The sequence below is a fragment of the Herpailurus yagouaroundi genome, unplaced genomic scaffold (assembly GCF_014898765.1).
Source record: "Herpailurus yagouaroundi ecotype Mexico unplaced genomic scaffold, PumYag 100, whole genome shotgun sequence".
NCBI lineage: Eukaryota > Metazoa > Chordata > Mammalia > Carnivora > Felidae > Herpailurus > Herpailurus yagouaroundi.
In genome coordinates this window covers 16,973,767-16,996,553 of record NW_024412391.1, presented here as the reverse complement: position 1 = coordinate 16,996,553, position 22,787 = coordinate 16,973,767, and the positions used below count along the sequence as shown (strand labels likewise).

The 22,787-nt window shown below is 38.8% G+C and overlaps 1 protein-coding gene across 3 annotated transcripts in view; it reads left to right on the top strand.

Annotated features, from left to right (window-relative positions):
* The window catches only part of STRIP2 (striatin interacting protein 2), a 48,002-nt gene extending 25,756 nt beyond the window's left edge, over positions 1-22,246 (top strand). Inside the window, exons 18-22 of one of the 3 annotated variants that reach the window (XM_040471996.1) lie at positions 538-638; positions 3,599-3,665; positions 14,748-14,852; positions 15,941-16,145; positions 19,811-22,246. In XM_040471996.1, coding sequence (XP_040327930.1) covers positions 538-638; positions 3,599-3,665; positions 14,748-14,852; positions 15,941-16,145; positions 19,811-20,061 — 729 coding nt within the window. In that variant the 3' untranslated portion in view covers positions 20,062-22,246. Of the gene's footprint in view, positions 1-537; positions 639-3,598; positions 3,666-3,734; positions 4,783-14,747; positions 14,853-15,940; positions 16,146-19,810 lie in introns of those variants that run through there. The other 2 variants (XM_040471997.1, XM_040471998.1) reach the window with 2 other exon arrangements.
* Positions 22,247-22,787: the final 541 nt, after the last annotated feature.

The window sequence follows — 22,787 nt, the reverse complement described above, 5'->3', positions numbered from 1 at the left end:
CTGATATTGTAAGTACAGGGATAATACAGTGAACCACATAGACTCATGCTGGAGCCCACATTCCAGTGGTTCTCTTGGTTACTGTGTGCCATATCCATCCTGACTGAGTGATGCCAGCAGTTGCTGGGAGTAAGCTACACCTGTTTCTGCTATATCAATCACTGTGGAAACACTATGAGCCAGAGGTTTGGTATGGAAGACAACTCCCTCAGGGAGCCTTCCTTTCTTGTTGAGCTTAGGAACAAATTTCACAGCGATTCCTTCTATTTACCTGGAGTGGGATTTTCTTTCTGGCTTGCTTGTGTTTTGTGCTTTTGGTCAGCTTCTTGCAACAATGTACACACACTGAAGATCGTCCTCCATGTAGGATGAGCTGGCTGATGATGCTTCTCCCATTTCTCAGGATGGCTGATAACATAAGTGGACACTGGATATTCTTAGGAATGGATATTAGAGTTGTACTTGCCTATCTTTTTCATACACACTTTCTATTCTCTCCCAAATAAGCAACCTTTCTGTTTGGATCTTTTAATTCAGTTTGAATATGTATCACAACATTTGGTATTTGCCAACTGCATTCCTTTGATCCTGAAGTTCTTCAATCAAAATATCTTGTCCTACATCACTGCCAAAAACAGGTATGGACTCTGGACAGATTTATTTCAAAGGTCTTTTTTGGAATGGATTGAGAAATATACATCTCTGAGCCTTTCAGTTCTCCTTGTGTCCCTAGTCCCTTCAATGTTAGAGCTGTCACTCTTAAATTTAATTTCCTTAAAGTGTAAGTTGATGATGGGGTGTGTGGTTTGGCCTCTTCACAGAGGTATTTGTATTTTAACAGTTTTGAAAACTGAAACATGATTCAAATAAATAAAACTGTAACACTGAAATTTTAGCCCTATGGCAGAAGGATCCAGAAGATATTTTTTTGTGAAACAGACTTCTTATTTGGCCAGCCCTGATTTTAGTATAAATCATAAGTTGGATCAATTATGCTTCTTTGTAAATTGTAGTCTTATACCGAATTTGTAACTGAAGGTAAATAATAGATCCTTACTTAGATCAGTTTGTAATAAGACAAATATAGGGTATTTTATTTAATCTCCTCGGCACTAAGAGGTATTACAAATTTTATTCCCATTTCACCAAGTAGGAAACAAATTCAGAGAGCTTCATTGACTTGCTCAAGATTAACATGCTAGTGAGACCACTTAAGTAAGCATTAGAGGCAGGATCAAAACACAAAATTGTTTTCTGGTCAGAATCGCTATGAATACAAATTGCTTTCCACTCCTCCAGCCAAATGGGGACTTGGGGGTTACAGAGTAAATCCTTGTTCTTTAGTTTGCTACTTCCCCAATAACTGGAAGCATGCTAATTAAAGTTTACCAGAAATGCTTTTACCAGAGGCAGAGCTCCTAAAGTAGAAGTAAGAAGGCTGATGTGATTACTTGGGTTGACTGGAGAGCACCAGGAGATGGTGCCTCACCAGTCTTGTCAGTACTGCCTGAAAATCCACCATAGAGAGGCAGCCTACTTATACGTAGTTTAAAATAAAACATACACATGGAACCCAGAGTCATGAGACCTGCCATTTGCTAGCTATGTAATCTAAGTAAGGACATTTTTTTTTTTGAGCCACAGTATTTTCATTTTATGATGAAAATAATACATCCTCTCACTATATCATAGAGATTTTATATAAGCATTAATTAAGAGAAACATACAAGAGTCCTGTTCCACATTTCCGGGGTTGGAGATCCATCCTTGCTTGGATCAATCAAGTATGGCTGGGGTTCAGGAACTAAATACCTACCCTGCACCATGGGCCTAGACGGGAGAGGCAGACAATCTGATAGGTGTCTATTGGGTTCCATTTGGAATTGGAAGAGTGGTAGTGCCAGCCTACATCATTTACTAAGATTGGCTTGGATAAGATGGTCCTCTTTTGCATCACCTGTAAGCTTTACTGTTGCATGATCCCTGAAAACTTGGAGCACTCCTACATCCTTATTGCATAGTTTTATCATGGCTTTTACAATCCAGATAGATATTCCAGAAACTTGTAACTTTATTTTTGGCCCCCTTTAGGCTAGAATTCCGTTCGCTGAGACTGCGACACATCCATCTTTGATTTCCCACCCCCATTTCCTGGTTGCCAGCACCTACATAGCCATGGGGCTTTGTCTGTGGGAGGTGGGTAGATAAGTGGATACGCCAGCCAAGAAAGTTTATCCTAATGGAGCAGTACAGAACTGGCAACCCTGGGAGAATCCAGTAGAGTGAATTAAGATGATGAGCAACGTTATAGGTTGTTCCACTGCCCTCTCTTCTTCTATCTTGGTTCCCCTAGGTTATCGTTGAGTTTCTTGGACAAAGGTAAATATTTCTAGGTAAACAAATTGTTGCTTTTTGTTTGGATAGAGTTTTGGTTTGTTTTTTGTTTGTTTGTTTGTTTTTTCAGCATCTATTTATTTTGAGAGAAAGAGACACAGCAGGAAAGGGGCAGAGAGAGAGGGAGACACAGAATCCTAAGGAGGCTCCAGGCTCTGAGCTGTCAGCACAGAGCCCAACGTGGGGCTTGAACTCACGAGCCATGAGATCACGACCTGAGCCGAAGTCGGACATTTACCCGACTGAGCCACCCAGGCACCCCTGCTTGGATAGAGTTTTGACTTTTGAAATGTAGGGTCAGGTCCAAGAAACCCCATACTCCTCTTTATAGCCCCTGCTTTGACAACATCCTTTATCCATTTCCAACTGCACTAGTTCAGATGGATTGGTTATAAACCTTATGGAATGTCAGAACCAGAGGAAGCATTAGAGATGAGCTAAATTCTGCATTGTACCAACAAAGAAAGGAGAAAAGGAAAGCAAGAACTGTAATTTTGAGTAATTCTGTCTCTGTCGTCATGCAGTGCCTCATTTCCCCTGCCTACTCATGCCTGCTTCTCTGGGCTCACTGCAGAGCCTCCAGCTCCCTTGCAGTCCCCCACTGTGGGTTTTGGGGACAGATGCCATTACCATTCTTGAACTACTAGATCGGCCCTGCTGTAGGAAGCTGCCTCTGTCTTAAGCTTCCTTCAGGAGTGGCTTCTGTGATATTTCCCAGAGCTTCTGGCTTCCAGAAACATTTGGTAAAGGACACAGGAGAGAGCTTCATTTCATCCTCACATCACAGATTGTTAGTAATTGGGCAGCAAGTTTGAAGGTTGGGCAGCATCTCTGGGAACTCAGTTCACACATACACACAAGCATACACTTAAATGCAAAAACACAAATGCACACAATTGTCCATGCATTTTAAAGAAGGGAGGAGAAAGGTGGCTATCCTACAGGCTCTCTTGCTGGTCTCTTTTGCATCTGCCAGATGGGGGGCCAGCCTGAAGGAACTCTGTTTGTTCCTCTCATGACTGAGGAGAGGAGACTGGAGCTGGAGTTTCCTGGCACCGCAGCCCTCAGTTTCAGCTGAGTTCACTAAGCGCTTTGGGAAATAGATGGGGCCTGCTGGAGAGAAATAACTCCTGCCATTTCAGATACTGCCATGTTTTGCCATCGCTATTTCCCTAAAGCCTGTCCCTTTCTCTGTGTCCTGCAGCATCTCAGTCCTGGATTACCCTTGCTGTACCATCCAGGATTTGCCGGAGCTTACTACAGAGAGTCTGGTAAGCAGAGGGGAATTTGGTAGCTTTTGAAATTGCCAGGCTGGTATTTACTCTCCATTTCTTCTCCAGCCTCCTCATGCCCCTGGTTTGAGAGTCTCAGATCAATAAAGGCATATTGGCAAGAGCACAGAGGCAGTGGGGGCTTAGAGCTGCTGACCCAGTTGAGCAAAATTGGGAAAAGCTGCGCATCATAATTTGCAGAGAAGAGAAAAGGGTCAGTGACAAACACTAAGGAGGAGAGGGAATTTAGAAAGATAATGGGACTGAAATTGAATGTGAACATCTGTGCTAAATGACAGGACAATCTCTACTGGTCTATTCCAAACAATGATCTGTCTCCTTTCTGCTATGTCACAGGCTATTCACTTTTCATTTTCATATAGATTGTAAAAAGTAGAAGTGTACCTTGCTTAGGTCCCTCTAAGCCAAAAGTTGGTAATAGCCACAGAAGATTGACCCAGAAATGTCTTCATCCTGGAAACAACTTTAAGCAAATCAGAAAGTTCTTCAGCATTATTTTGAATTTCATGAAATGGACTAATCAACAGCATATTGAAGATCAATTGTCTGCCATGTAGATATACCCCCTAAGATATACTGAGTTCACACCCTCACCCTGTTGCATTTACTTGGTTATCTATATTTGTTTCTCCATTTAACTGAAAACTCCTTGAAGGAAGAGTTTCCTTCCAGGAAGGAATGAAGAGCATCATCTTCATTTTTATATCCCCAGAGTGTAGCACTATGGTACATGGAAGGAGCTCAAATGCTGAATGACTGGATAATAGCACCCACGTGTCCCCCAACTTTAATACCTGCAAAACATGTTACCCGAAAAGTATATTATACACAAATAGAATGATACCTTCTGTGGTACAGGTTTTAAAGAACCATAGGATTCTTCGCTGGAGGGGAACTGAGAGCCATTTAGCCCAACCCCCTGTTTCAAAGATGAAAAACCAGAAGGCCCAGTGGATGAAGTGACTTATCATAGTCCACTCCTCATAGATGACAGATCCTGAATTAGAAAATGACCCGTGTCCTAAGATATTAAATCTAGCACCCTTTTTAGCATCAGGGCAGAGATTTCCTGTCTTACTTAGATGTGGTCTCAGCAGCCAAGGAAGCTGGGAGCTTCTTATGCCTATAGAGAGAGGTAATAAGTTGTCTAACAACCCTGTTTATGTACATGATGTTATTCAGTCTATAAAATACTGTAAGGGGTGCCTAGATGGCTCAGTCAGTTGAGCATCTGACTCTTGATTTCAGCTCAGGTCATGATCTCACAGTTCGTGAGTTCAAGCCCTGTGTCAGGCTCTGCACTGACAGTGCGGAGCCTGCTTGGGATTCTCTCCTCTCTCTTCCTCTCCTCCGCTCACATGTGCACTCCACATGCTGTCTCTCTCAAAATAAAGAAACAAACTTTAACTGTATAAAAAAATAAAATAAAATAAAATAACTGTATAAGCTTGATATTACTGTTTTATAGATGGAGAATTTAACTGCCAAAAGCTTACAGTTGAAAGTAGCAGAGCCAGGGTGGAGACTTACATCCCTACCATTCAGAGTTGGAATGAGGAAAGCACTTTCTCACAGGAAACAGTGGTATACAGCATTAAAGTGCTACTGTTAGTAGGGCATTTCAAAACATAAAGTCAGCTTTTAATGGCTGAAATCTATTTCTTAGTGCAATATGTTCTTTTTTCTCAATCCCACATATAGAAAATTGATGGAAATTATACCTTCAAATATCTTTTCATGGATCTTTGACGATATGAGCATAAAATTATTGAAATAATTGTCATGCCTCTGAGAAGATTTTATTGTTATCCATGAGCAGGTGAAAGCACGTATCTATTCTAAATAAAACAGTTCATGCTAGGTAGTCCTCTCCTTTCTGTGAAGCAACAGTGGCACCTGGTGGTTTCATTTGGTAACCACAGATTTTTCTCGCTTGAATTCATGGTACTAGTACTCCCCCTGAGCCCAATCATGGGCTTAAGTAACTAGCAAGTTTACTCCACGTAGGTCCTCGACATAATGGTTTGTGTATCTAAACTGATGGCTTCTGTACTCAGAAAAGACTAATGTTGGGGCGCCTGGGTGGCGCAGTCGGTTAAGCGTCCGACTTCAGCCAGGTCACGATCTCGCGGTCCGTGAGTTCGAGCCCCGTGTTGGGCTCTGGGCTGACAGCTCAGAGCCTGGAGCCTGTTTCGGATTCTGTGTCTCCCTCTCTCTCTGCCCCTCCCCCGTTCATGCTCTGTCTCTCTCTGTCCCAAAAATAAATAAATGTTGAAAAAAAAAATTAAAAAAAAAAAAGAAAAGACTAATGTTCATATGAGTAAGATTTATCTCTTTTCCAGGCTCAATAAATTCATTGTAAACAGAAAATGAACTGGGTTTTTATAAATGTGTAGGATTTTCTTTAAATAATATTGCAATTTTTTTTCCTGGGTATAAAATCAGTATATACCATTGTAGAAAATTGGCTAAATACAGAAAAATAATGGGAAGAAAACAAAAATACCTTAATTACACTGCCTACATGTAACTACTGTTAATGTTTTGCTGCAATCACCATATATGTACATATTCACTCATATATATACACACACATTATTTAAGAGAATAAGGACTTTGGGTTATGTTTCAATTTACATGATAAAATTTAAATCACAATGTGACTTTAAACATATTTGAGAACATAATTTTTTTTTAAGTTTGTTTTTTTACTTTGAGAGAAAGAGCAAGCTGGGGAGGGGCAGAGAGAGAGAATCCTAAGCAGACTTCACACTGCAAGCATGGAGCCCGATGTAGGGCTCAAACCCACAAACCATGAGACTGAGCTAAAACCTAGAGTCAGACACTCAACTGAGCCGCCCAGGCACCCAAGAACATAATTTTTAATAGCTACACATAATATTCCTCTTCTTAATTTTCTTAATTGATTGTTTTCTACTACTGTTGGGGTTTTCTGTGTAACTCCAAAATGAACATCCTCACACATGAATCTTTGACTTTGTCTCTGATTATCTAAGATAGATTCCTAGAAATAGAATTACTCAGCTGAAGTAGTCTTGGTTCATATTTTCTCAGTTTTCTGAATTCGAACTGAGTTCAACTTCATCTAGAACTCCAGTTGCACATTTAATGGACATGAAATAAGGTCAAAGTTAAAGGCACTTTCTAAAGTCTTCCCATTTTGTCAACATGTTTAGCTCTACAATAAGACATCCTTACCCATGTACTGAGAAGCTTCCCTACATACCTGGTATAGGAAGGCTTACAATTTTTGGATCTCCAAATGTCTATATTCAAATTCAATCCATTAAAGTAGGAAAAAATTAAATTCCAAACATAGAAGGGTAATGAATGCATGATTGTGTGGAAGATAGGTTGCTAGAAAAGTCAGTGATATGGCTTCAGCAAGTATTGTAGAATACTCATCATTTGAATGGTTATTTGGGGCAGTGGTATAAAAAGTAGAGTGAGCAAGATGATGCTTTGGGGGATGGAATATTTTGATCTTTTATGTATTAACATCTTTTTCCATATTTATGTATATATTAGAACATACATAATGTTATTACAATAATGTATTTCTAACTTATAAGCAAACATGTATATTTAGGATTGCACACAAAAATTATTTACTGAGAGATATGTGCAATAAAAAGTTTAGAAACATCACTGCTTTAGAGTATGTTGAAACGATGGTAAGTTTGTAGGTCAGCTTTCTTTGTGGTCTGTTGGCCCTAAAGAGAATTCATACAGATCACACCCCTTCCTCCTTTCCTCTCCTTTTTGACAGATATTTGGGCCCCCAAAATGTGGCAAGTTCTGTGTAAATCCATTGTCACTGCTGCCAAGCCAACTCAGTTCAAAATGGTTGTTGTTTTTCTACAGAAAGTGATTTAATAACACCAGCATCACATACAAAGAAGGGCATATTTTGAACAATGTAGATGTTCAGGTAGGCCTATAGATTAAGGATGGAGGAATGAGAAGTAGTATATGTGGAATCTCTGAGTATCAGAGCTAGAGGTTTCTCAATATCTTGCCGAATCACATCCTTTACTGATGAGAAAATGGGTAGAGTGATGAAGTATTGTCCGGGTAGAGCCAAAATAGTGGGTCAGAATTTACGTGACTTAGCCATTTGCAAAGAAACATTTGGCATTTCCTTTTAAATATATGTAAATAAAATTATTAAGTTAATTTTTAAAAGGTAGTTCATTGCAAATTCCTCAAATTTGGGTTTGACTTACATTCAGAAAGATCTATAAAATTATGTTCATATCACTTAAATTTATGTACCTGATCCTTTCATCTATCCTTATTAAATTTTGTTTTTATAACTTCCTAATCCAGATATTTTTAGATATCCCAGAAGATTTTTGTTGTTGTGTTTTTAGTTTTTATTTTCTTATTGGAATATAATCATGTTCAAGTATTAAGGTCTCTAACATTCATTCCAGACATTATTTAACCAATGATTTGTGACCATCACTATTTAAAACCACAATTGCCTTTAGCATTATTGTTTCTCTGTTCTAGATATAATGCAAACACATCATAAGGTAAATATCCAATTTTCTATGAAGTATATTTATATAGAGGATAGAGGAAGAACCATGGATAAATGTTTTTTTTACCATGTTATCATTTTTCTTGTTAAAACATCATTTCTGTTATGGGTATGAGATTAGAATCTATGGAATGAGTTTTCAAATTCAAATGTGCAGATCCCTCTCCAGGGTGCAAATAATAGTTTGTTTTGCTAAAGCTCCCCAAATGATTTTGACATTTTCTCTTCTCCTTCCTCCTTTTTTTACTCATACCACTTAAGAATTACAGCTCTCTTTTATGATATCCAGGTCCTTAATCCAGCAGTGCCTTAACTGTCAGAAATCCATATGATAAGGGAATTCTTCTATAGTGATTGGGAAAAGAAATTCCTTTTTTGGGGGGGAGGGGTAGGGAAGAAATTCTAAGCTAGAAATATGAATTCATTTTCAGTTGTGTGAACCACAATAACGGAATGAATAAAAAAATCATTTCCCGAGAAATGGTTATTATTGTGAATTTACAATAATTAAGTGTTAAAACCTAGCAAATGTTTTTTTTTTTTTTCAAATAGGTTCAAATAAATGCAAGACTGACATGGCGTGGAACACCTGAAGCCCAAAGCAAAGAAATAGACTAGTTTGTAATATAGAAAAGGCAGACAGAACTACAGCTCTAAGTTACCTTGATCAAGTAGGTTGTAGGTTGTAGAAGTTCTATCTGTAAAAGGAAGAGATTGGGCCATTAGGTGAACATAAACTTTTCCTGGACTATGAAACTCCCATGGAGTCATTACATAACAACCAAGTTAATATTAGAAACTCTGATTTTCACTGAAAAGCTGGATATCAATCTGAAAATAAGAATCATCACAGGGTCGCCTGGGTGGTGCAGTCAGTTAAGCGTCCGACTTCAGCCAGGTCATGATCTCGCGGTCCGTGAGTTCGAGCCCCGCGTCGGGCTCTGGGCTGATGGCTCAGAGCCTGGAGCCTGTTTCCGATTCTGTGTCTCCCTCTCTCTCTGACCCTCCCCCGTTCATGCTCTGTCTCTCTCTGTCCCAAAAATAAATAAATGTTGAAAAAAAATTAAAAAAAAAAAAAAGAATCATCACTAGGGACTTTAATAAGCTGAGAAGGTTTGTGATGTATTAGATTTAACACTTAGCAGTACTTCTTTGTTTTTTTTGTTTTTTTAAGTTTTTATTTATTTATTTATTTAAGTAATCTCTACCCCCAACATGGGGCTCGAACTCACAACCCTGAGATCAAGAGTTGCATGCTCTTTGGACTGAGCCAGCCAGGTGCCCCTAGCAGTACTTCAAAGGTTCAATCTGATCATAGACTGACCGAACTCAGTCAGATGTTCCCCTTTACAACTGGAAACCTAATTATTGTCGTTATTGTTGTTGTTGCTGTTGTTGTTGTTTCTGGAAACTATTAGGCTTGTTTGAAATAACGATTATAAGAGGACTTAAGAAAGTTTCTTTACCATTAGGTTTTGAAGAAGCTGAGAAAGCAGGGGATCAAATCAAATTTTCTCTCAGGAATCATCTTCTGTGTCTAGGATTCCAGAAGGGCGACCAGAAGATGAACAGTAAATAAAGAACAGTAAATAAAGATGAACCGTAAATAGTGTTATAATTCAATCAGTTACCGGAGATAGAGGTTCAAGCTCTGGTTGGGGCACTTATGTGAACTTAAGCAAGCCCTTCCTTTCCCTGAGCCTCAGGTTTTGCTTCTGTGGATGACAGAATTGGACTAGACTTAGCCAAGTCTAAAAGCTGAGTCTCTTTTAGTGCTCAAATTCCAACCAATTTGATTTCCTCAGTACAAAAGGAAGAAACACTCTGTTCTTTCAGCAGTCTTTTGAGTTAATTATCCACATAACTGGCGTAAGCCTCTGTTTTTATTTGGCTTGGCTCAGTCAGCTGGGCTAAGATGGATCTTGAGAACAGAATCTTTGTAGTGCCTTCGAGATGCTATGAAAGGGTAGGATGTGATCCCTGAACTGAATTTTTAGACCTCAGGTGTATGTAAGTAAAATTTTTTAATTGTTTTTGGTTTTAATTCCAGTGTAATTAATATTCAGTATTACATTAATTTCAGGTGTACAATATAGTGATTTAGTAATTCTACGCATTACTCAGTGTTAATCATGATAAGTGTACTCTTAATCTCCATCATCTATTTCACCCATTTCCCCCACCACCTCCCCTCTGGTAACTTTCAGTTTGTTCTCTATACTTAAGAGTCTCTTAGTTTGTCTTTCTCTTTTTTCCTTTGCTCATTCATTTTGTTTCTTAAATTCCACTTATGAGTGAAATCATATGGTATTTGTCTTTCTCTAATTTATTTCACTTAGCATTATACTGTCTAACTCCATCCATGTTGTTTCAAATGGCAAGATTTCATTCTTTTTTATGGCTGAAAAATAATCCATTATATATATATATATATATATATATATACCCCATCTTCTTTATCCATTTATCTATGGATGGACACTTGTGCTGCTTCTATATCTTGGCTATTGTAAGTAATGCTTCAGTAAACATAGGGGTGCATGTATCCCTTTGAATTAGTGTTTTTGTATTTTGGGGGCAAATACCACATAGTATGATTACTGGATCATAGGGTAGTTCTGTTTCTAACTTTTTGAGGAACCAGTTTGCATTCTTACCAACAGTGTAAGAGAGTTCCTTTTTCTACACATCCTTGCCAACATTCGTTGTTTCTTATGTTTTTTGTTTTGGCCATTCTGACAGGTATGAGGTGATCTCTCATTTTAGTTTTGATTTACATTTCCCTGATGATAAGTGATATTGAGCATCTTTTCATGTGTCTGTTGCCAGCTATATGTCTTCTTTGAAGAAATGTCTGTTCATGTCTTTAGCCCATTTTTTAATTGTATTATTTGTCTTTTGGGGGTTGAGTTGTATCAGTTCTTTATATATTTGGGGTACTAACCCTTTATCAGACATGTCATTTGCAAATATCTTCTCCCATTCCATAGGTTGCCTTTTAGTTTTGTTGATTGTTTTCTTCGCTGTGCAGAAGCTTTTTATTTTAATGTAGTCCCAATAGTTTATTTTTGCTTCTGTTGCTCTTGCCTCAGAAGACAGATCTTGAAAAATAGTGCTACCGCCAGTGTCAGAGAAATTACTGCCTGTCCTCTCTTCTAGGATTCTTATGGCGTCAGGTCTCACATGTAGGTCTTTTATCCATTTTGAGCCTATTTTTCTGTATGGTAAAAGAAAGTGGTCCAGTTTTATTTTTTTGCCTGTTGCTGTCCAGTTTTCCCAGCACCATTTGTTGAAGAAACTGTCTTTTTCTCAATGTATATTCTTTCCTCCTTTGTCAAAAATTAATTGACCAAAAAAAAATTAATTGACCATTTAATTGTGGGTTTATTTCTGGATTTTCTATTCTGTTCTATTGATCTGTGCTTTTGTGCCAGTACCATACTGTTTTGATGACTACCACTTTGTAATATAACTTGAAGTCTGGAATTGTGATACCTCCAGTTTTTTCTCTTTCAAGATTGCTTTGCTATTCAGGGTCTTCTGCGGTTCCATACAAGTTTTAGGGTTGTTTGTTCTAGTTCTGTGAAAAATGCTGTTGGTATTTTGTTGGGGATTGCATTGCATCCGTAGATTGCTTTGGGTAGTATGGCCATTTTAATAATACTTTTTTTTTTTTCAATCCATGAGCATGGAATGCCTTTCCATTTCTTTGGTCCTCTTTAGTTTCTTTCATCCGTGTTCTATAGTTTTCAGAGTACAGGTCTTTCACTTCTTTGGTTAGGTTTGTTCCTAGGCATTTTATTATTTTGGGTACAATTCTAAATGGAATTATTTTTGTAAACATATGCTTATGCTACCGAAACATGGGCAAATGTTTTCTTTTTTAACTTTCGCTGGTAGAAGGTGAGTTAAGGTCTTGCTTTGGATAGTGTGAAGTATCAGAAACAAGAGAATATGACCAAGTGCTGCTGTTCACAATATATATCTCCCCACAAAAGTATACATCTTAATCAACATGCTGAGTCCTGCCCTCCCCAAAAAAGAGAAAGAAGGTGATTTGCCTTGAGTGAACATAAATAAATAAAAAATCCCTCATGTCTGGCAAATCTGAAAAGACACCCCATGGAACTAAAGGTCTGCTGGAAAATTATTGTCTGTTAGGTTGGAACAAGGCAGAAGGCTTGAGCAGGGCTTCATGTAGAGCCTGCTGCTGCCAACAGACACCAAGCCTGGGAGCGGCTGTCCTGAGAGAGCCTTTGACTAGCATGTGTTCTTTCAGTGCCCACTTCAGGCAGCATCTGGTGATGCAGGAAGTGAGGCTGGTTTTAGTCAGTGGGGAAGTATTATCAGAAAGAAAAGAGCAAGGCCCTGGGCAGATGAGACTATCTTCAGGAGGGAACTGAGATGTCTTTCCTGGGACTCTTGAGAGTGAGCTTTGAGGAAAAGGCAGCCACGATCAGCTTACTTTCATTTAAAACTTCACTTTTGAGCCAAGTGGAGAAAGTCAGAGTAAATCACAGGATTATTGAATGATCAGAGGTGAAAGAATCTTTTTTTTTTTTTTTTTTTAATGTTTTCATTTACTTGAGAGACAGAGCATGAGCAGGGGAGGGGCAGAGAGAGAGGGAGACACAAAAGCTGAAGCAGGCTTCAGGCTCTGAGCTGTCAGCACAGAGCCTGATGTGGGGCTTGAACCACGAACTCTGTGATCATGACCTGAGCCGAAGTCGGATGCTTAACCGACTGAGTCACCCAGGCGCCCCAGAGGTGGAAGAATCTTAAAGATGATCTAGTTCAGCCTCTTACAAGAAGCAGGGAAATGATTTATCTACCGTCATACAGCCAAGGCCAAAGCCATAATCCGGGTGTCCTAGTGTGTCTATTCCAATGCTGCTTCTACGAGGCCACTCCCCTACTCCCATACTTTTGTTTTATTTTGTTTTAACATGAGCTCTATGTCCAATGTGCGACTTGAACTCAGACCCCAAGATCAAGAGTCACATGCTCTACTGACTGAGCCAGTCAAGCACCCCCCGTATTATATTTTGAGGTGCTAAGGAATGCAAGGCTTTTTATGCTAGCGTATTAGAAATCAAGATAAAGGAAGCTTACAGTGGAGATATACTTAATCTCTCCCATATGTTCTCTGTTTCCCTTGCTTCTTTAAAAAAATAAATAAACATTTAAGAGTCCATTCCTCTGTTAACCACACAAGATGGAACATCTGTAGAACCTATCTGTTTTGGGCAAGCTGACTAGCTGATGCACTAGAATGGAAACTCCCATAGAAGTTTCTCTTAGAAGGAAACAGATGGTTCTCCAGGGACTAGTTCGAAACACAATATTGAACATTTACTACAGAAAAGAGAACATTATTTTTAAATAATATTTCTAAAAAGTTTCTATGAAACTTTTTGACCCTTAGTCTTATTTATTAGAATCTAGTATTAGATTCTAATACTCTCAAAATTCCTGGAGGTTTGTTCCACATTGGATGTATGCCTGTCTTGCTTGCTTCAGATTAATTTGGGAAAGCAGCAGAGGATAATTTTCCATTCTTCAGACGACAGCTCACTTCTACACATCATCTCCTACTCCTATTTTCTCCTATCAATTTGTAGACATGAATAATTTCCAAGATGTTAGTTTGGCCACCATGCATACTCATTGATTTATATAACTTCTGACACCAGTATATTTACAGCCCCCAAATCCAGAAGCACTCTTATTTTTGTCCCTGAAAGATGTTTCTGTGAGTAGATACCTGTTTCTAATCTGACATCCATCTGTTATCTCTGGTTGGGTGCTCACAAGCTATCAATAAACATGTTAAGAGAAACACCTGGTTAGAATTAACCATCTGCCATTTTTGCTTCCGTGCTGGAGAATCAAGCTATTTACTGCAATGGGGTTTGATAAAGGAGGGTGGGGTGATTAAAGAAATTCAATTATAATGAATATCAGATCCATCCAAAAATAGTTTGAAATCTACCAGAATAGGGGCACCTGGCTGGTTCAGTTAATAGAGCATGTGACTCTTGATATTGGCATCATGAGTTCTAACCCCGTGTTGGGCAGAGAGCCTACTTAAAAAAAGAGAAAGAGAGAAAGAAATCTACCAGAATAAGTCCTAGCAGTTACAAATACAGCTTATATAAGTGCAAAGTATATGGAGGTAAAATTCTATCATCTCTTTTCTGATTCTAAAACAGAAAGTTACACAAGAAGGCTGGCTTGAGTGAAGTTCCTATGTTCATGTGTCCTCTTTCTAACCAATTCTTGCTCTAGGTACAGTCTTCCAGGATTGGCAGCCGTGTGTTTTCAGATGAAGGGTATTTCATGCTTTGAGGCCTTAGTGTGTGAAGAGCAGAATGATGAGGAGGTAGCATTTCATAAGGAAAGCCTCACCTAAACTGACCAACTGTGACTTCCAGGTTTCTGTGGGAATGAAAGCCTTGTAGGTGTTGACACATGGGGGGTCTGCCTTATTACAGGAAGCTGGAGACAACAACCAGTTCTGCTGGAGGAACCTCTTTTCCTGCATCAACCTTCTAAGGCTGCTCAATAAACTGACCAAATGGAAGCATTCCAGAACCATGGTGAGTGGGGCTTCAGATCATGGAGGTGCCTGTCTGACTGAATTTTTTAAATTGTAAATATTTATGGACTTCCTGCTTTGTGAACTCTATAGATAGGGAATAAATGCCACATAAGGTGAACACCTCCTAATTCTGGGCACTTATTCTATATGAGATAATTATTCACCAGTCTATTTCTTTATAAGGAGCTGAATATGGACCCTCCCCCAGAGCAGCTCTGGTTGGAAAGTTAACATTGTTATTTGGATTATAATCACACATCCCAAATGATGCAAGTCTTAAGATTATTCATTGCAGCATGAATTATGAAAGATTGGAAATGACCTAAAGCTTATTAATACAGGACCAACTGGTTAAATAGTGTTGGTACATCCTTATAATAAAATATTATATAACCATTAAAAAGAATGAGGCAGGAAAAAAGAACGAGGCAATTCTATACTGATGTGTAACAATTTTCAAGATATATTGTTAAATAAAAAGCAAGGTATGGAACAATATGACAGGTTATGTAGCTAGCTGTTGTTTTTGTTAATAAAAATAATATATGTGAACAAAGAATTATGTATCCAGAAGATTCTTGAGAAATTGTAACAGTAGAAATGGGACGTGTGGCTGACAGAATTATTTTGCTCTTTATATCATGTACTTTGAATATTAGGAACTTTGAATTGTGACTTATAAATGGAGTGATTCCTCTATATTCTTAAAGACTAAATGTAAAGAGAACCTGGACCATAGATTCCCAAAAGCTCCCTGGAGTATTGAGGCCAGCAGGCTTGGCTTAATTTGTGAGTTGGGGTGCCTGGGTGGCTCAGATGGTTAAATGCCCGACTTTGGCTCAGGGCATGATCTCGCAGTTCATGGGTTTGAGCCCCACATCAAGGTCTGTGCTGACAGCTCAGAGCCTGGAGCCTGCTTCAGATTCTGTGTCTCCCTCTCTGCTCTTTCCCCACTCATGCTCTGTCTCTCTCTCTCCATCCCAAAAATAAACATTAAAAAAAAAGGATTGTCTGTGAGTTGGAGCTCCAAGAAACTTTAGATCCTTATCTGCCTCTCTTCACTCCCACCCTTCTTTAAATTGGTAGATGCTGGTGGTATTCAAATCAGCTCCAATCTTAAAGCGGGCCCTCAAGGTCAAACAGGCCATGCTGCAACTTTATGTTCTGAAGCTGCTAAAAATACAGACCAAGTACTTGGGGCGCCAGTGGAGAAAAAGCAACATGAAAACCATGTCGGCCATCTACCAGAAAGTACGCCACCGCATGAATGATGACTGGGCTTATGGGAATGGTGAGTATTCTTAGAGCTTTTGACCTCCAGGAGTTTCCCAGAGTTTAAACAAAACTAAACAAATGTGTATCTGTACCCTTTTGGTATGAATTGTTACATATTTTGGATGAGAAAATATGTGATTATGGTCAGGGGCTGATATAACAAACTTTAAGGTACTGCCCCAAATAGCATGTACCCTGGTCCCATATTAACTATAAAAATCCATATTATAGGGGTGTCTGGCTGGGTCAGTCAGTGGAGCATGCAACTAGTGATCTTGGGGTTATGAGTTCAAGCCCCATGTTGGGGGTAGAGTTTACTTTAAAAAATTCCATTTTATGAAACAAGTAAATTAAGAGATAATTACCCCTTTTTAAAACATTCCTTTAAATGACAGGTTTCTCCACAAGATTTCTAAAATTAAAATAACCTTTTATTATTAAAAAGCAGTTAGAGTGACACCTGGCTGGCTTAGTCGGGAGAGCATGCAACTCTTGATTTCAGAGTTGTAGGTGTGAGCCCCGTGTTGGATGTAGAGAGTACTTAAATAAATAAACTTTTTTTTTTTTTAATTTTTTTTTTTCAACGTTTATTTATTTTTGGGACAGAGAGAGACAGAGCATGAACGGGGGAGGGGCAGAGAGAGAGGGAGACACAGAATCGGAAACAGGCTCCAGGTTCTGAGCCATCAGCCCAGAGCCTGACGCGGGGCTCGAACTCACGGACCGCGAGATCGTGACCTGGCTGAAGTCGGACGCTTAACCGACTGCGCCACCCAGGCGCCCCAATAAACTTTTTTTAAAAAGCAGTTTGACCACACTGAGATACCACCTCACGCCGGTGAGTGGCTAAATGAACAAATCAGGAGACTATAGATGCTGGAGAGGATGTGGAGAAATGGGAACCCTCTTGCACTGTTGGTGGGAATACAAACTGGTGCAGCCGCTCTGGAAAACAGTGTGGAGGTTCCTCAAAAAATTAAAAATAGAGCTACCCTATGACCCAGTAATAGCACTGCTAGGAATTTGCCCAAGGGATACAGGAGTGCTGATGCATAGGGGCACTTGTACCCCAATGTTTATAGCAGTACTTTCAACAATAGCCAAATTATGGAAAGAGCCTAAATGTCCATCAACTGACGAATGGATAAAGACGATGTGGTTTATATATACAATGGAATACTACTTGGCAATGAGAAAGAATGAAATCTGGCCATTTGTAGCAACGTGGATGGAACTGGAAAGTGTTATGCTAAGTGAAATAAGTCAGGCAGAGAAAGACAGATACCATATGTTTTCACTCATGTGGATCCTGAGAAACTCAACAGAAGACCAGGGGGTAGGGGAAGGGGGTTAGAAAAGTTACAGAGAGGGAAGGAGGCAAAACATAAGAGACTGTTAAATCCTGAGATCAAACAGAGTTGATGGGGAGTGGGGGAGAGGGGAAAGTGGGTGATGGGCATTGAGGGCACCTGTTGGGATGAGCACTGGGTGTTGTATGGAAACCAATTTGACAATAAATTACATACATACATACATGTATATATACATACATACATACATAAATAACAAAAAGCAGTTTGAAAGTACAAGTCAGAAAACTTTACTATATCACAATATTTATGCCCTATCTGTACCACCCAAAGATTGACACTGTTAACATCTTATTAGATATTCTTCCAGGTCTTTTTTTTTTTTTTACATACACACACACACACACACACACACACACACACACACATTTTACTCAAGTGAAAGCAATTTATACATGCTGTTTTATCATCTTTTTTCAGTTAACATTATCTACATCTTTCCATATCAGTATATTTTCATTTTATCCAATAAGTCCAATTTCAGAATTCTTCCTTTGCCCCAAAATATTATTTAAAGTTATTTTTTCCAAGTTATAATTCAACCCAGGGCCACAAATTCCATCTGGTTGTTCTATCTTTTTATTTGTTAAATTTAGCCGTGTTTTGTTTTCGGGTTTTTCTTCCCATAATGCTGACTAATTGAAGAACTAGGCCAGTTGTCCTGCAGAATATCCACCTTCTGGATTTATTTCTTGCTTCTTTGTGTCATCATTTACCTTATCTATCTGTCTCTGGTATCATCTGTAAACTGAAAGTTAGGTCTGAAGTTTCAATGGATTCAGTTTAAAGCTTTTAAGCCATAATATATTCTAGGTAACATTGGGAACTGCATATTCTCTCATGTTAGGAGACAGTATAACATCTGGTTTACTATCAAGATATGATAGATTGACTAGAGTTTGGAAGAATTTATTTTGGAGAGCTTTTTCATTCTTTTGACATTCGCTGTAGTGGGATTTGACCATTATTTGCCTAATTGTATTTAAGAGTTTTTGGTAAGATGACTATGACTTATATTTGCTGAGATTTGTAACCTGTCTGAATTTTAGAGAATGCTGCAGTAAAGAACCCAGAGAACTAAGGGAAATATATGATTAGTGGATAACAAGCCAGGATACAACTTCTATGAGACATAAAACACAATTAACTATTTAAATTTTTGTAGATTTTTAAAACACGAAAATGTTTTATCCTGCAAATGACATGTCTGTTGTTGCTGCCATCACGAGCCCAAACCCAATCTGTACTTCCTTTAAAGATAAACCATTAAGGGATGCCTGGCTGGCTCAGTCAGTAGAGTGTACAACTCTTGATCTTGAGGTTGTGTAAGTTCAAGCCCTACATTGGGTTTAGAGATTACTTAAAAAATAAAATCTTAAAAAAAAGAAAAAAGATAAGCCATTGAATGTGGGACATAAGAGATCTGAAAAAGATGTATCTCTAGCCCTGAAATAAGTGTCTGAGTGGGATAAATAGAGATAGCAGATTATCTGTTTTCTATTTTTATCTTCATGGAAGCTTTCACGTCATAATTTTAACAGAAGCTGGCACATACATTTATCATATGCTGGCAGAGGTCGCAGGGAATCAGGTAAAGTCTTCAATAATTGGTCCATTCTGATTCTCCTTGTTGTACCCCTTTCCTGCCTCTTTCCATTCCTTGAGAGCTGGTGATTCCGTTCAAATGCGAAACTCTCATCCCCCTAGGAAAGCTCCGTAAAAGGAACTGAATTGCTATTTTGGAAAATATAATACATATAACTGATGAGAAAGTAAAATAATGAAAAGGAAGTACAGTTAAAAAAAAAAAAAAGTTCACCTCCCTCAGGGGCCTTATTTCCTTCTCTATGGTAATCACTGTTACCAGTTTCTAGACTCTCCTTCCAAAGATAGTCTCTGCATGTACAAGAGTATCTTTTATTTTATTTTATTTTTTTAATGTTTATTTTATTTTTGAGAGAAAGAGACAGAGCATGAGTGGAGGAGGAGCAGAGAGAGAGGGAGACACAGAATCCTAACCAGGCTCCAGGCTCTGAGCTGCCAGCGCAGGGCTCGAACCCATAAACTGTGAGATCATGACCTGAGCCGAAGTTGGACACTTAACCGACTGAACCACCCAGGCGCCCCCCCAAGAGTATTTTTTAAACCAAAGTGGCAGAATGTTATATACTTACTTTGTATAATGCCTGCCCCCCATAAAAAGGAAATTCTGAGCAGTTTCATTGTTCTTATTCCATAGACCATGCTCTGTGATAAGAGAAGCAGTGTCCTGAGTTGTATACATGTTTTTCTTCCTCTCTTCCCAACACAGACATCGATGCCAGGCCATGGGACTTCCAAGCAGAAGAATGCACTTTGAGGGCCAACATTGAGGCTTTTAACAGCCGCCGGTATGACAAACCCCAGGACTCTGAATTTTCACCTGTGGATAACTGCTTGCAGAGTGTGCTGGGGCAGAGGTTAGATCTGCCTGAGGATTTCCACTATTCATATGAGCTCTGGCTGGAGAGAGAGGTGTTTTCACAGCCCATCTGTTGGGAGGAGCTGCTCCAGAATCACTGACTGAGCTCTTAAAAAGCATATGATAGATGGGGGTTGGCTCCAATAAATGGTGCTCTGCCTACCCTGCCCATTTGGCCTTTGTTTCCAGCCCTGGGAGTGTTTGTCTAGGGAAGAGCTGGCCTAGCCCAAGGACATCCAGTGTAGTGCAGGGCCATTCTTGGGGCTTTGGGCCTGGAGACAGTGCATGGGTAGGATCCTGAGTCACAACAAATTGGTCAACCTGCCCTGGGGTGAGTTGGGTGCCCAGGTAGCCTTGAAAATCTGCTGGATCAGTCCTGGACAGGCTCTTTTGTGGGACCGCTCCCTGCTTTAGTGTTGCCTAGAACCAGCCTAGCCTTTGCTGGCCCCAAGAATGAGAATAAGTTTATTATGGTATTTAACTCATGATATTCATCATAGGTAATGGGAGGTGCAAGTCATGAAATAGGGAGAACATTTCCTTCTTGCTCACGCTGGATTCCAAGGACTTATGAGAGGTTTGGCAAAACCAACTTTGAAATTAAGTCTGTATTTTAAATTTAAAATTTTGACACCTCTTTCTAAAATTATTATCTCAAAGATGATTTTAGAGCACCTGCACCTTCTTTGTGGAGGACGATGATTTACTATTACCTAAGTACTGCATGTTATAGTAAGGTATATTGTGTAAAGTGTTTTTTCTCTACTCCCAAAGAGATCTATGTTGAATCTGGAAATTATCTTTTTGTGTATTCCTGTATAGTGCATGGAGTGCTCTGCCACAGCCAATATGAAATAGGCCTCCTCTAAGGATGTATCATGTTTTTCTGAAACTACTTCAGTCTTCAAATGATGGAGTACACTGTAGAAAATTATCCTTTTCATCCAATTCACTTTTAAAATGACAAGTACTACAGGAGGTTTTATTTATTGAGATGGCATGTCCATTTGTGCTCGTGATCGATTTATTTTTTAATTGAATAGAATAGCAAGAGCATCACAGCTTACCATTTTTCATCTCCTATGTTGATTAATGATTTTTTTCCCTTTTTACTGCTAGTGGTTCCAAAGTGTCATGTGGAGATTTAGCAATACTGTTTCTATCTAAAAGTATTGCACATTTCTTTGAAAATATAGGGGTTGATGTACCAACCTCTTTAAACTTCTTTTACAGCAAAATCACATACTTCTCAACAGAAACAAGGTTTTTAGAAAAGCTTCTGATTCAATCAGGATCATTTTATTTCTCTTCTGTCCCCACAGTTATGTTATCTATATTTTCACGCTTTTTTATTTTAAATGCCCTCCCTATTGATATGGACACTACTGAATCTTTTTTATGATAGCACCAGGCCACTTAAATTGCACCGGAGGTCTAGTAAAAATATGATTATTTACTCTGTCAACCACAGTCTCATTTGGAAGTCATGATACAGTTACCAATGATATCCAAAGGAACTAAACCAGAATTCTAACCAAAACTTGGATTTTGCCTCTTTGTGCTGTAGGGTAGCAGCTTTCTGTTTTTATGGAAAGGTCATGAAGAATGTTTAAGTAATGGATGACACTTCTTAAAATAATTTGTAAAGTTTACCTAAATAGGACAGCTATCCTTACTGCAATCAAAATAATTTACTGAGCATATCATATATGAACCTTATTAATCTATTTTAGTGTGGTTCAACTGAAAAGACAATTTTCAAGGAAAGAGCAGTCATCAATCTATTTCTCTTAAAGCCATATAGTATTTAATTTGTGTCAAGAACATATAAGTTGCCCTTTTAAAAATATGCACATGAATGCTTTCTGAGGCATATAAGTATGCTAAGCTTTAACATTTCATACTTTTTTTTTTTTTTTTACAAATCTTCTCTAAGGGAAGATTAATTCTCAGTGCAGATGGAGAAACTGAGACACCAAGAAAAGTGATTAGTTTCCAATCACAACATTTTTTTCTCTGACTTGCTGGGATGGCATTCAGGGTATTGATAGCCAGCCCCATATGTTAAACTGATTTGAATCTTCTAATCTGAGAACCCTTGTGTGTGGTTAGGAATAAATTCAGATTAACTAGCCTCTAATGGTGATTACTGTTACTACTTAGAAGAACATTATTTGAGTGATTTATAGAGGATTTTTATTTGTGAGTGTTTCAGTAAAGTTGTGTTAATTGTTGTTAACATTGTTTATCTACTAAAGCACTTTAATAAAAAGAAATTGAACTGGAGTTAAAAATTGGTCTTTAATTCTTCAAGACAAAAGAACCTTAAATGGATATAAGAAAGGAATAATACATAAAGAGGATGAACATATAAAATCTTGTGTAGTATTCCCTGGGGGTAGACTAATACAAACAACTGCAAAATCTCAGTGACTTATGACAGACTCTTATTTCTTGTTCCTGGGTCTAGGGATCAGCTGCAGCTCTGCTTGACTCTTCTCATCCTGGCAGGAAGCTGGCATGGAATAGCTCCTACCTGGGAGTACTATTCTCATGCTAAAGGGCAGGAGGAAGCACCAAACCATACTATGCAAGGACCTGGAGGGTGCCTAAAGCTTGTGCTTGGATATGGCATAAGTCAAGTTGCTCACATTCCACTGGCAAAAAACAATTCACATGGACAAGCCTAACATTGGGCCAGAGAAGTATATTCTACCTACAAGAAGGCAGTTGCAACCAGACATATGGGTAGATAGTCACAGCAGCTTCTCAGTGAGCTCTTGAGATCGGTGGTAGGGCTTTCTCAGAGATTCTTGAGAATTTCAAC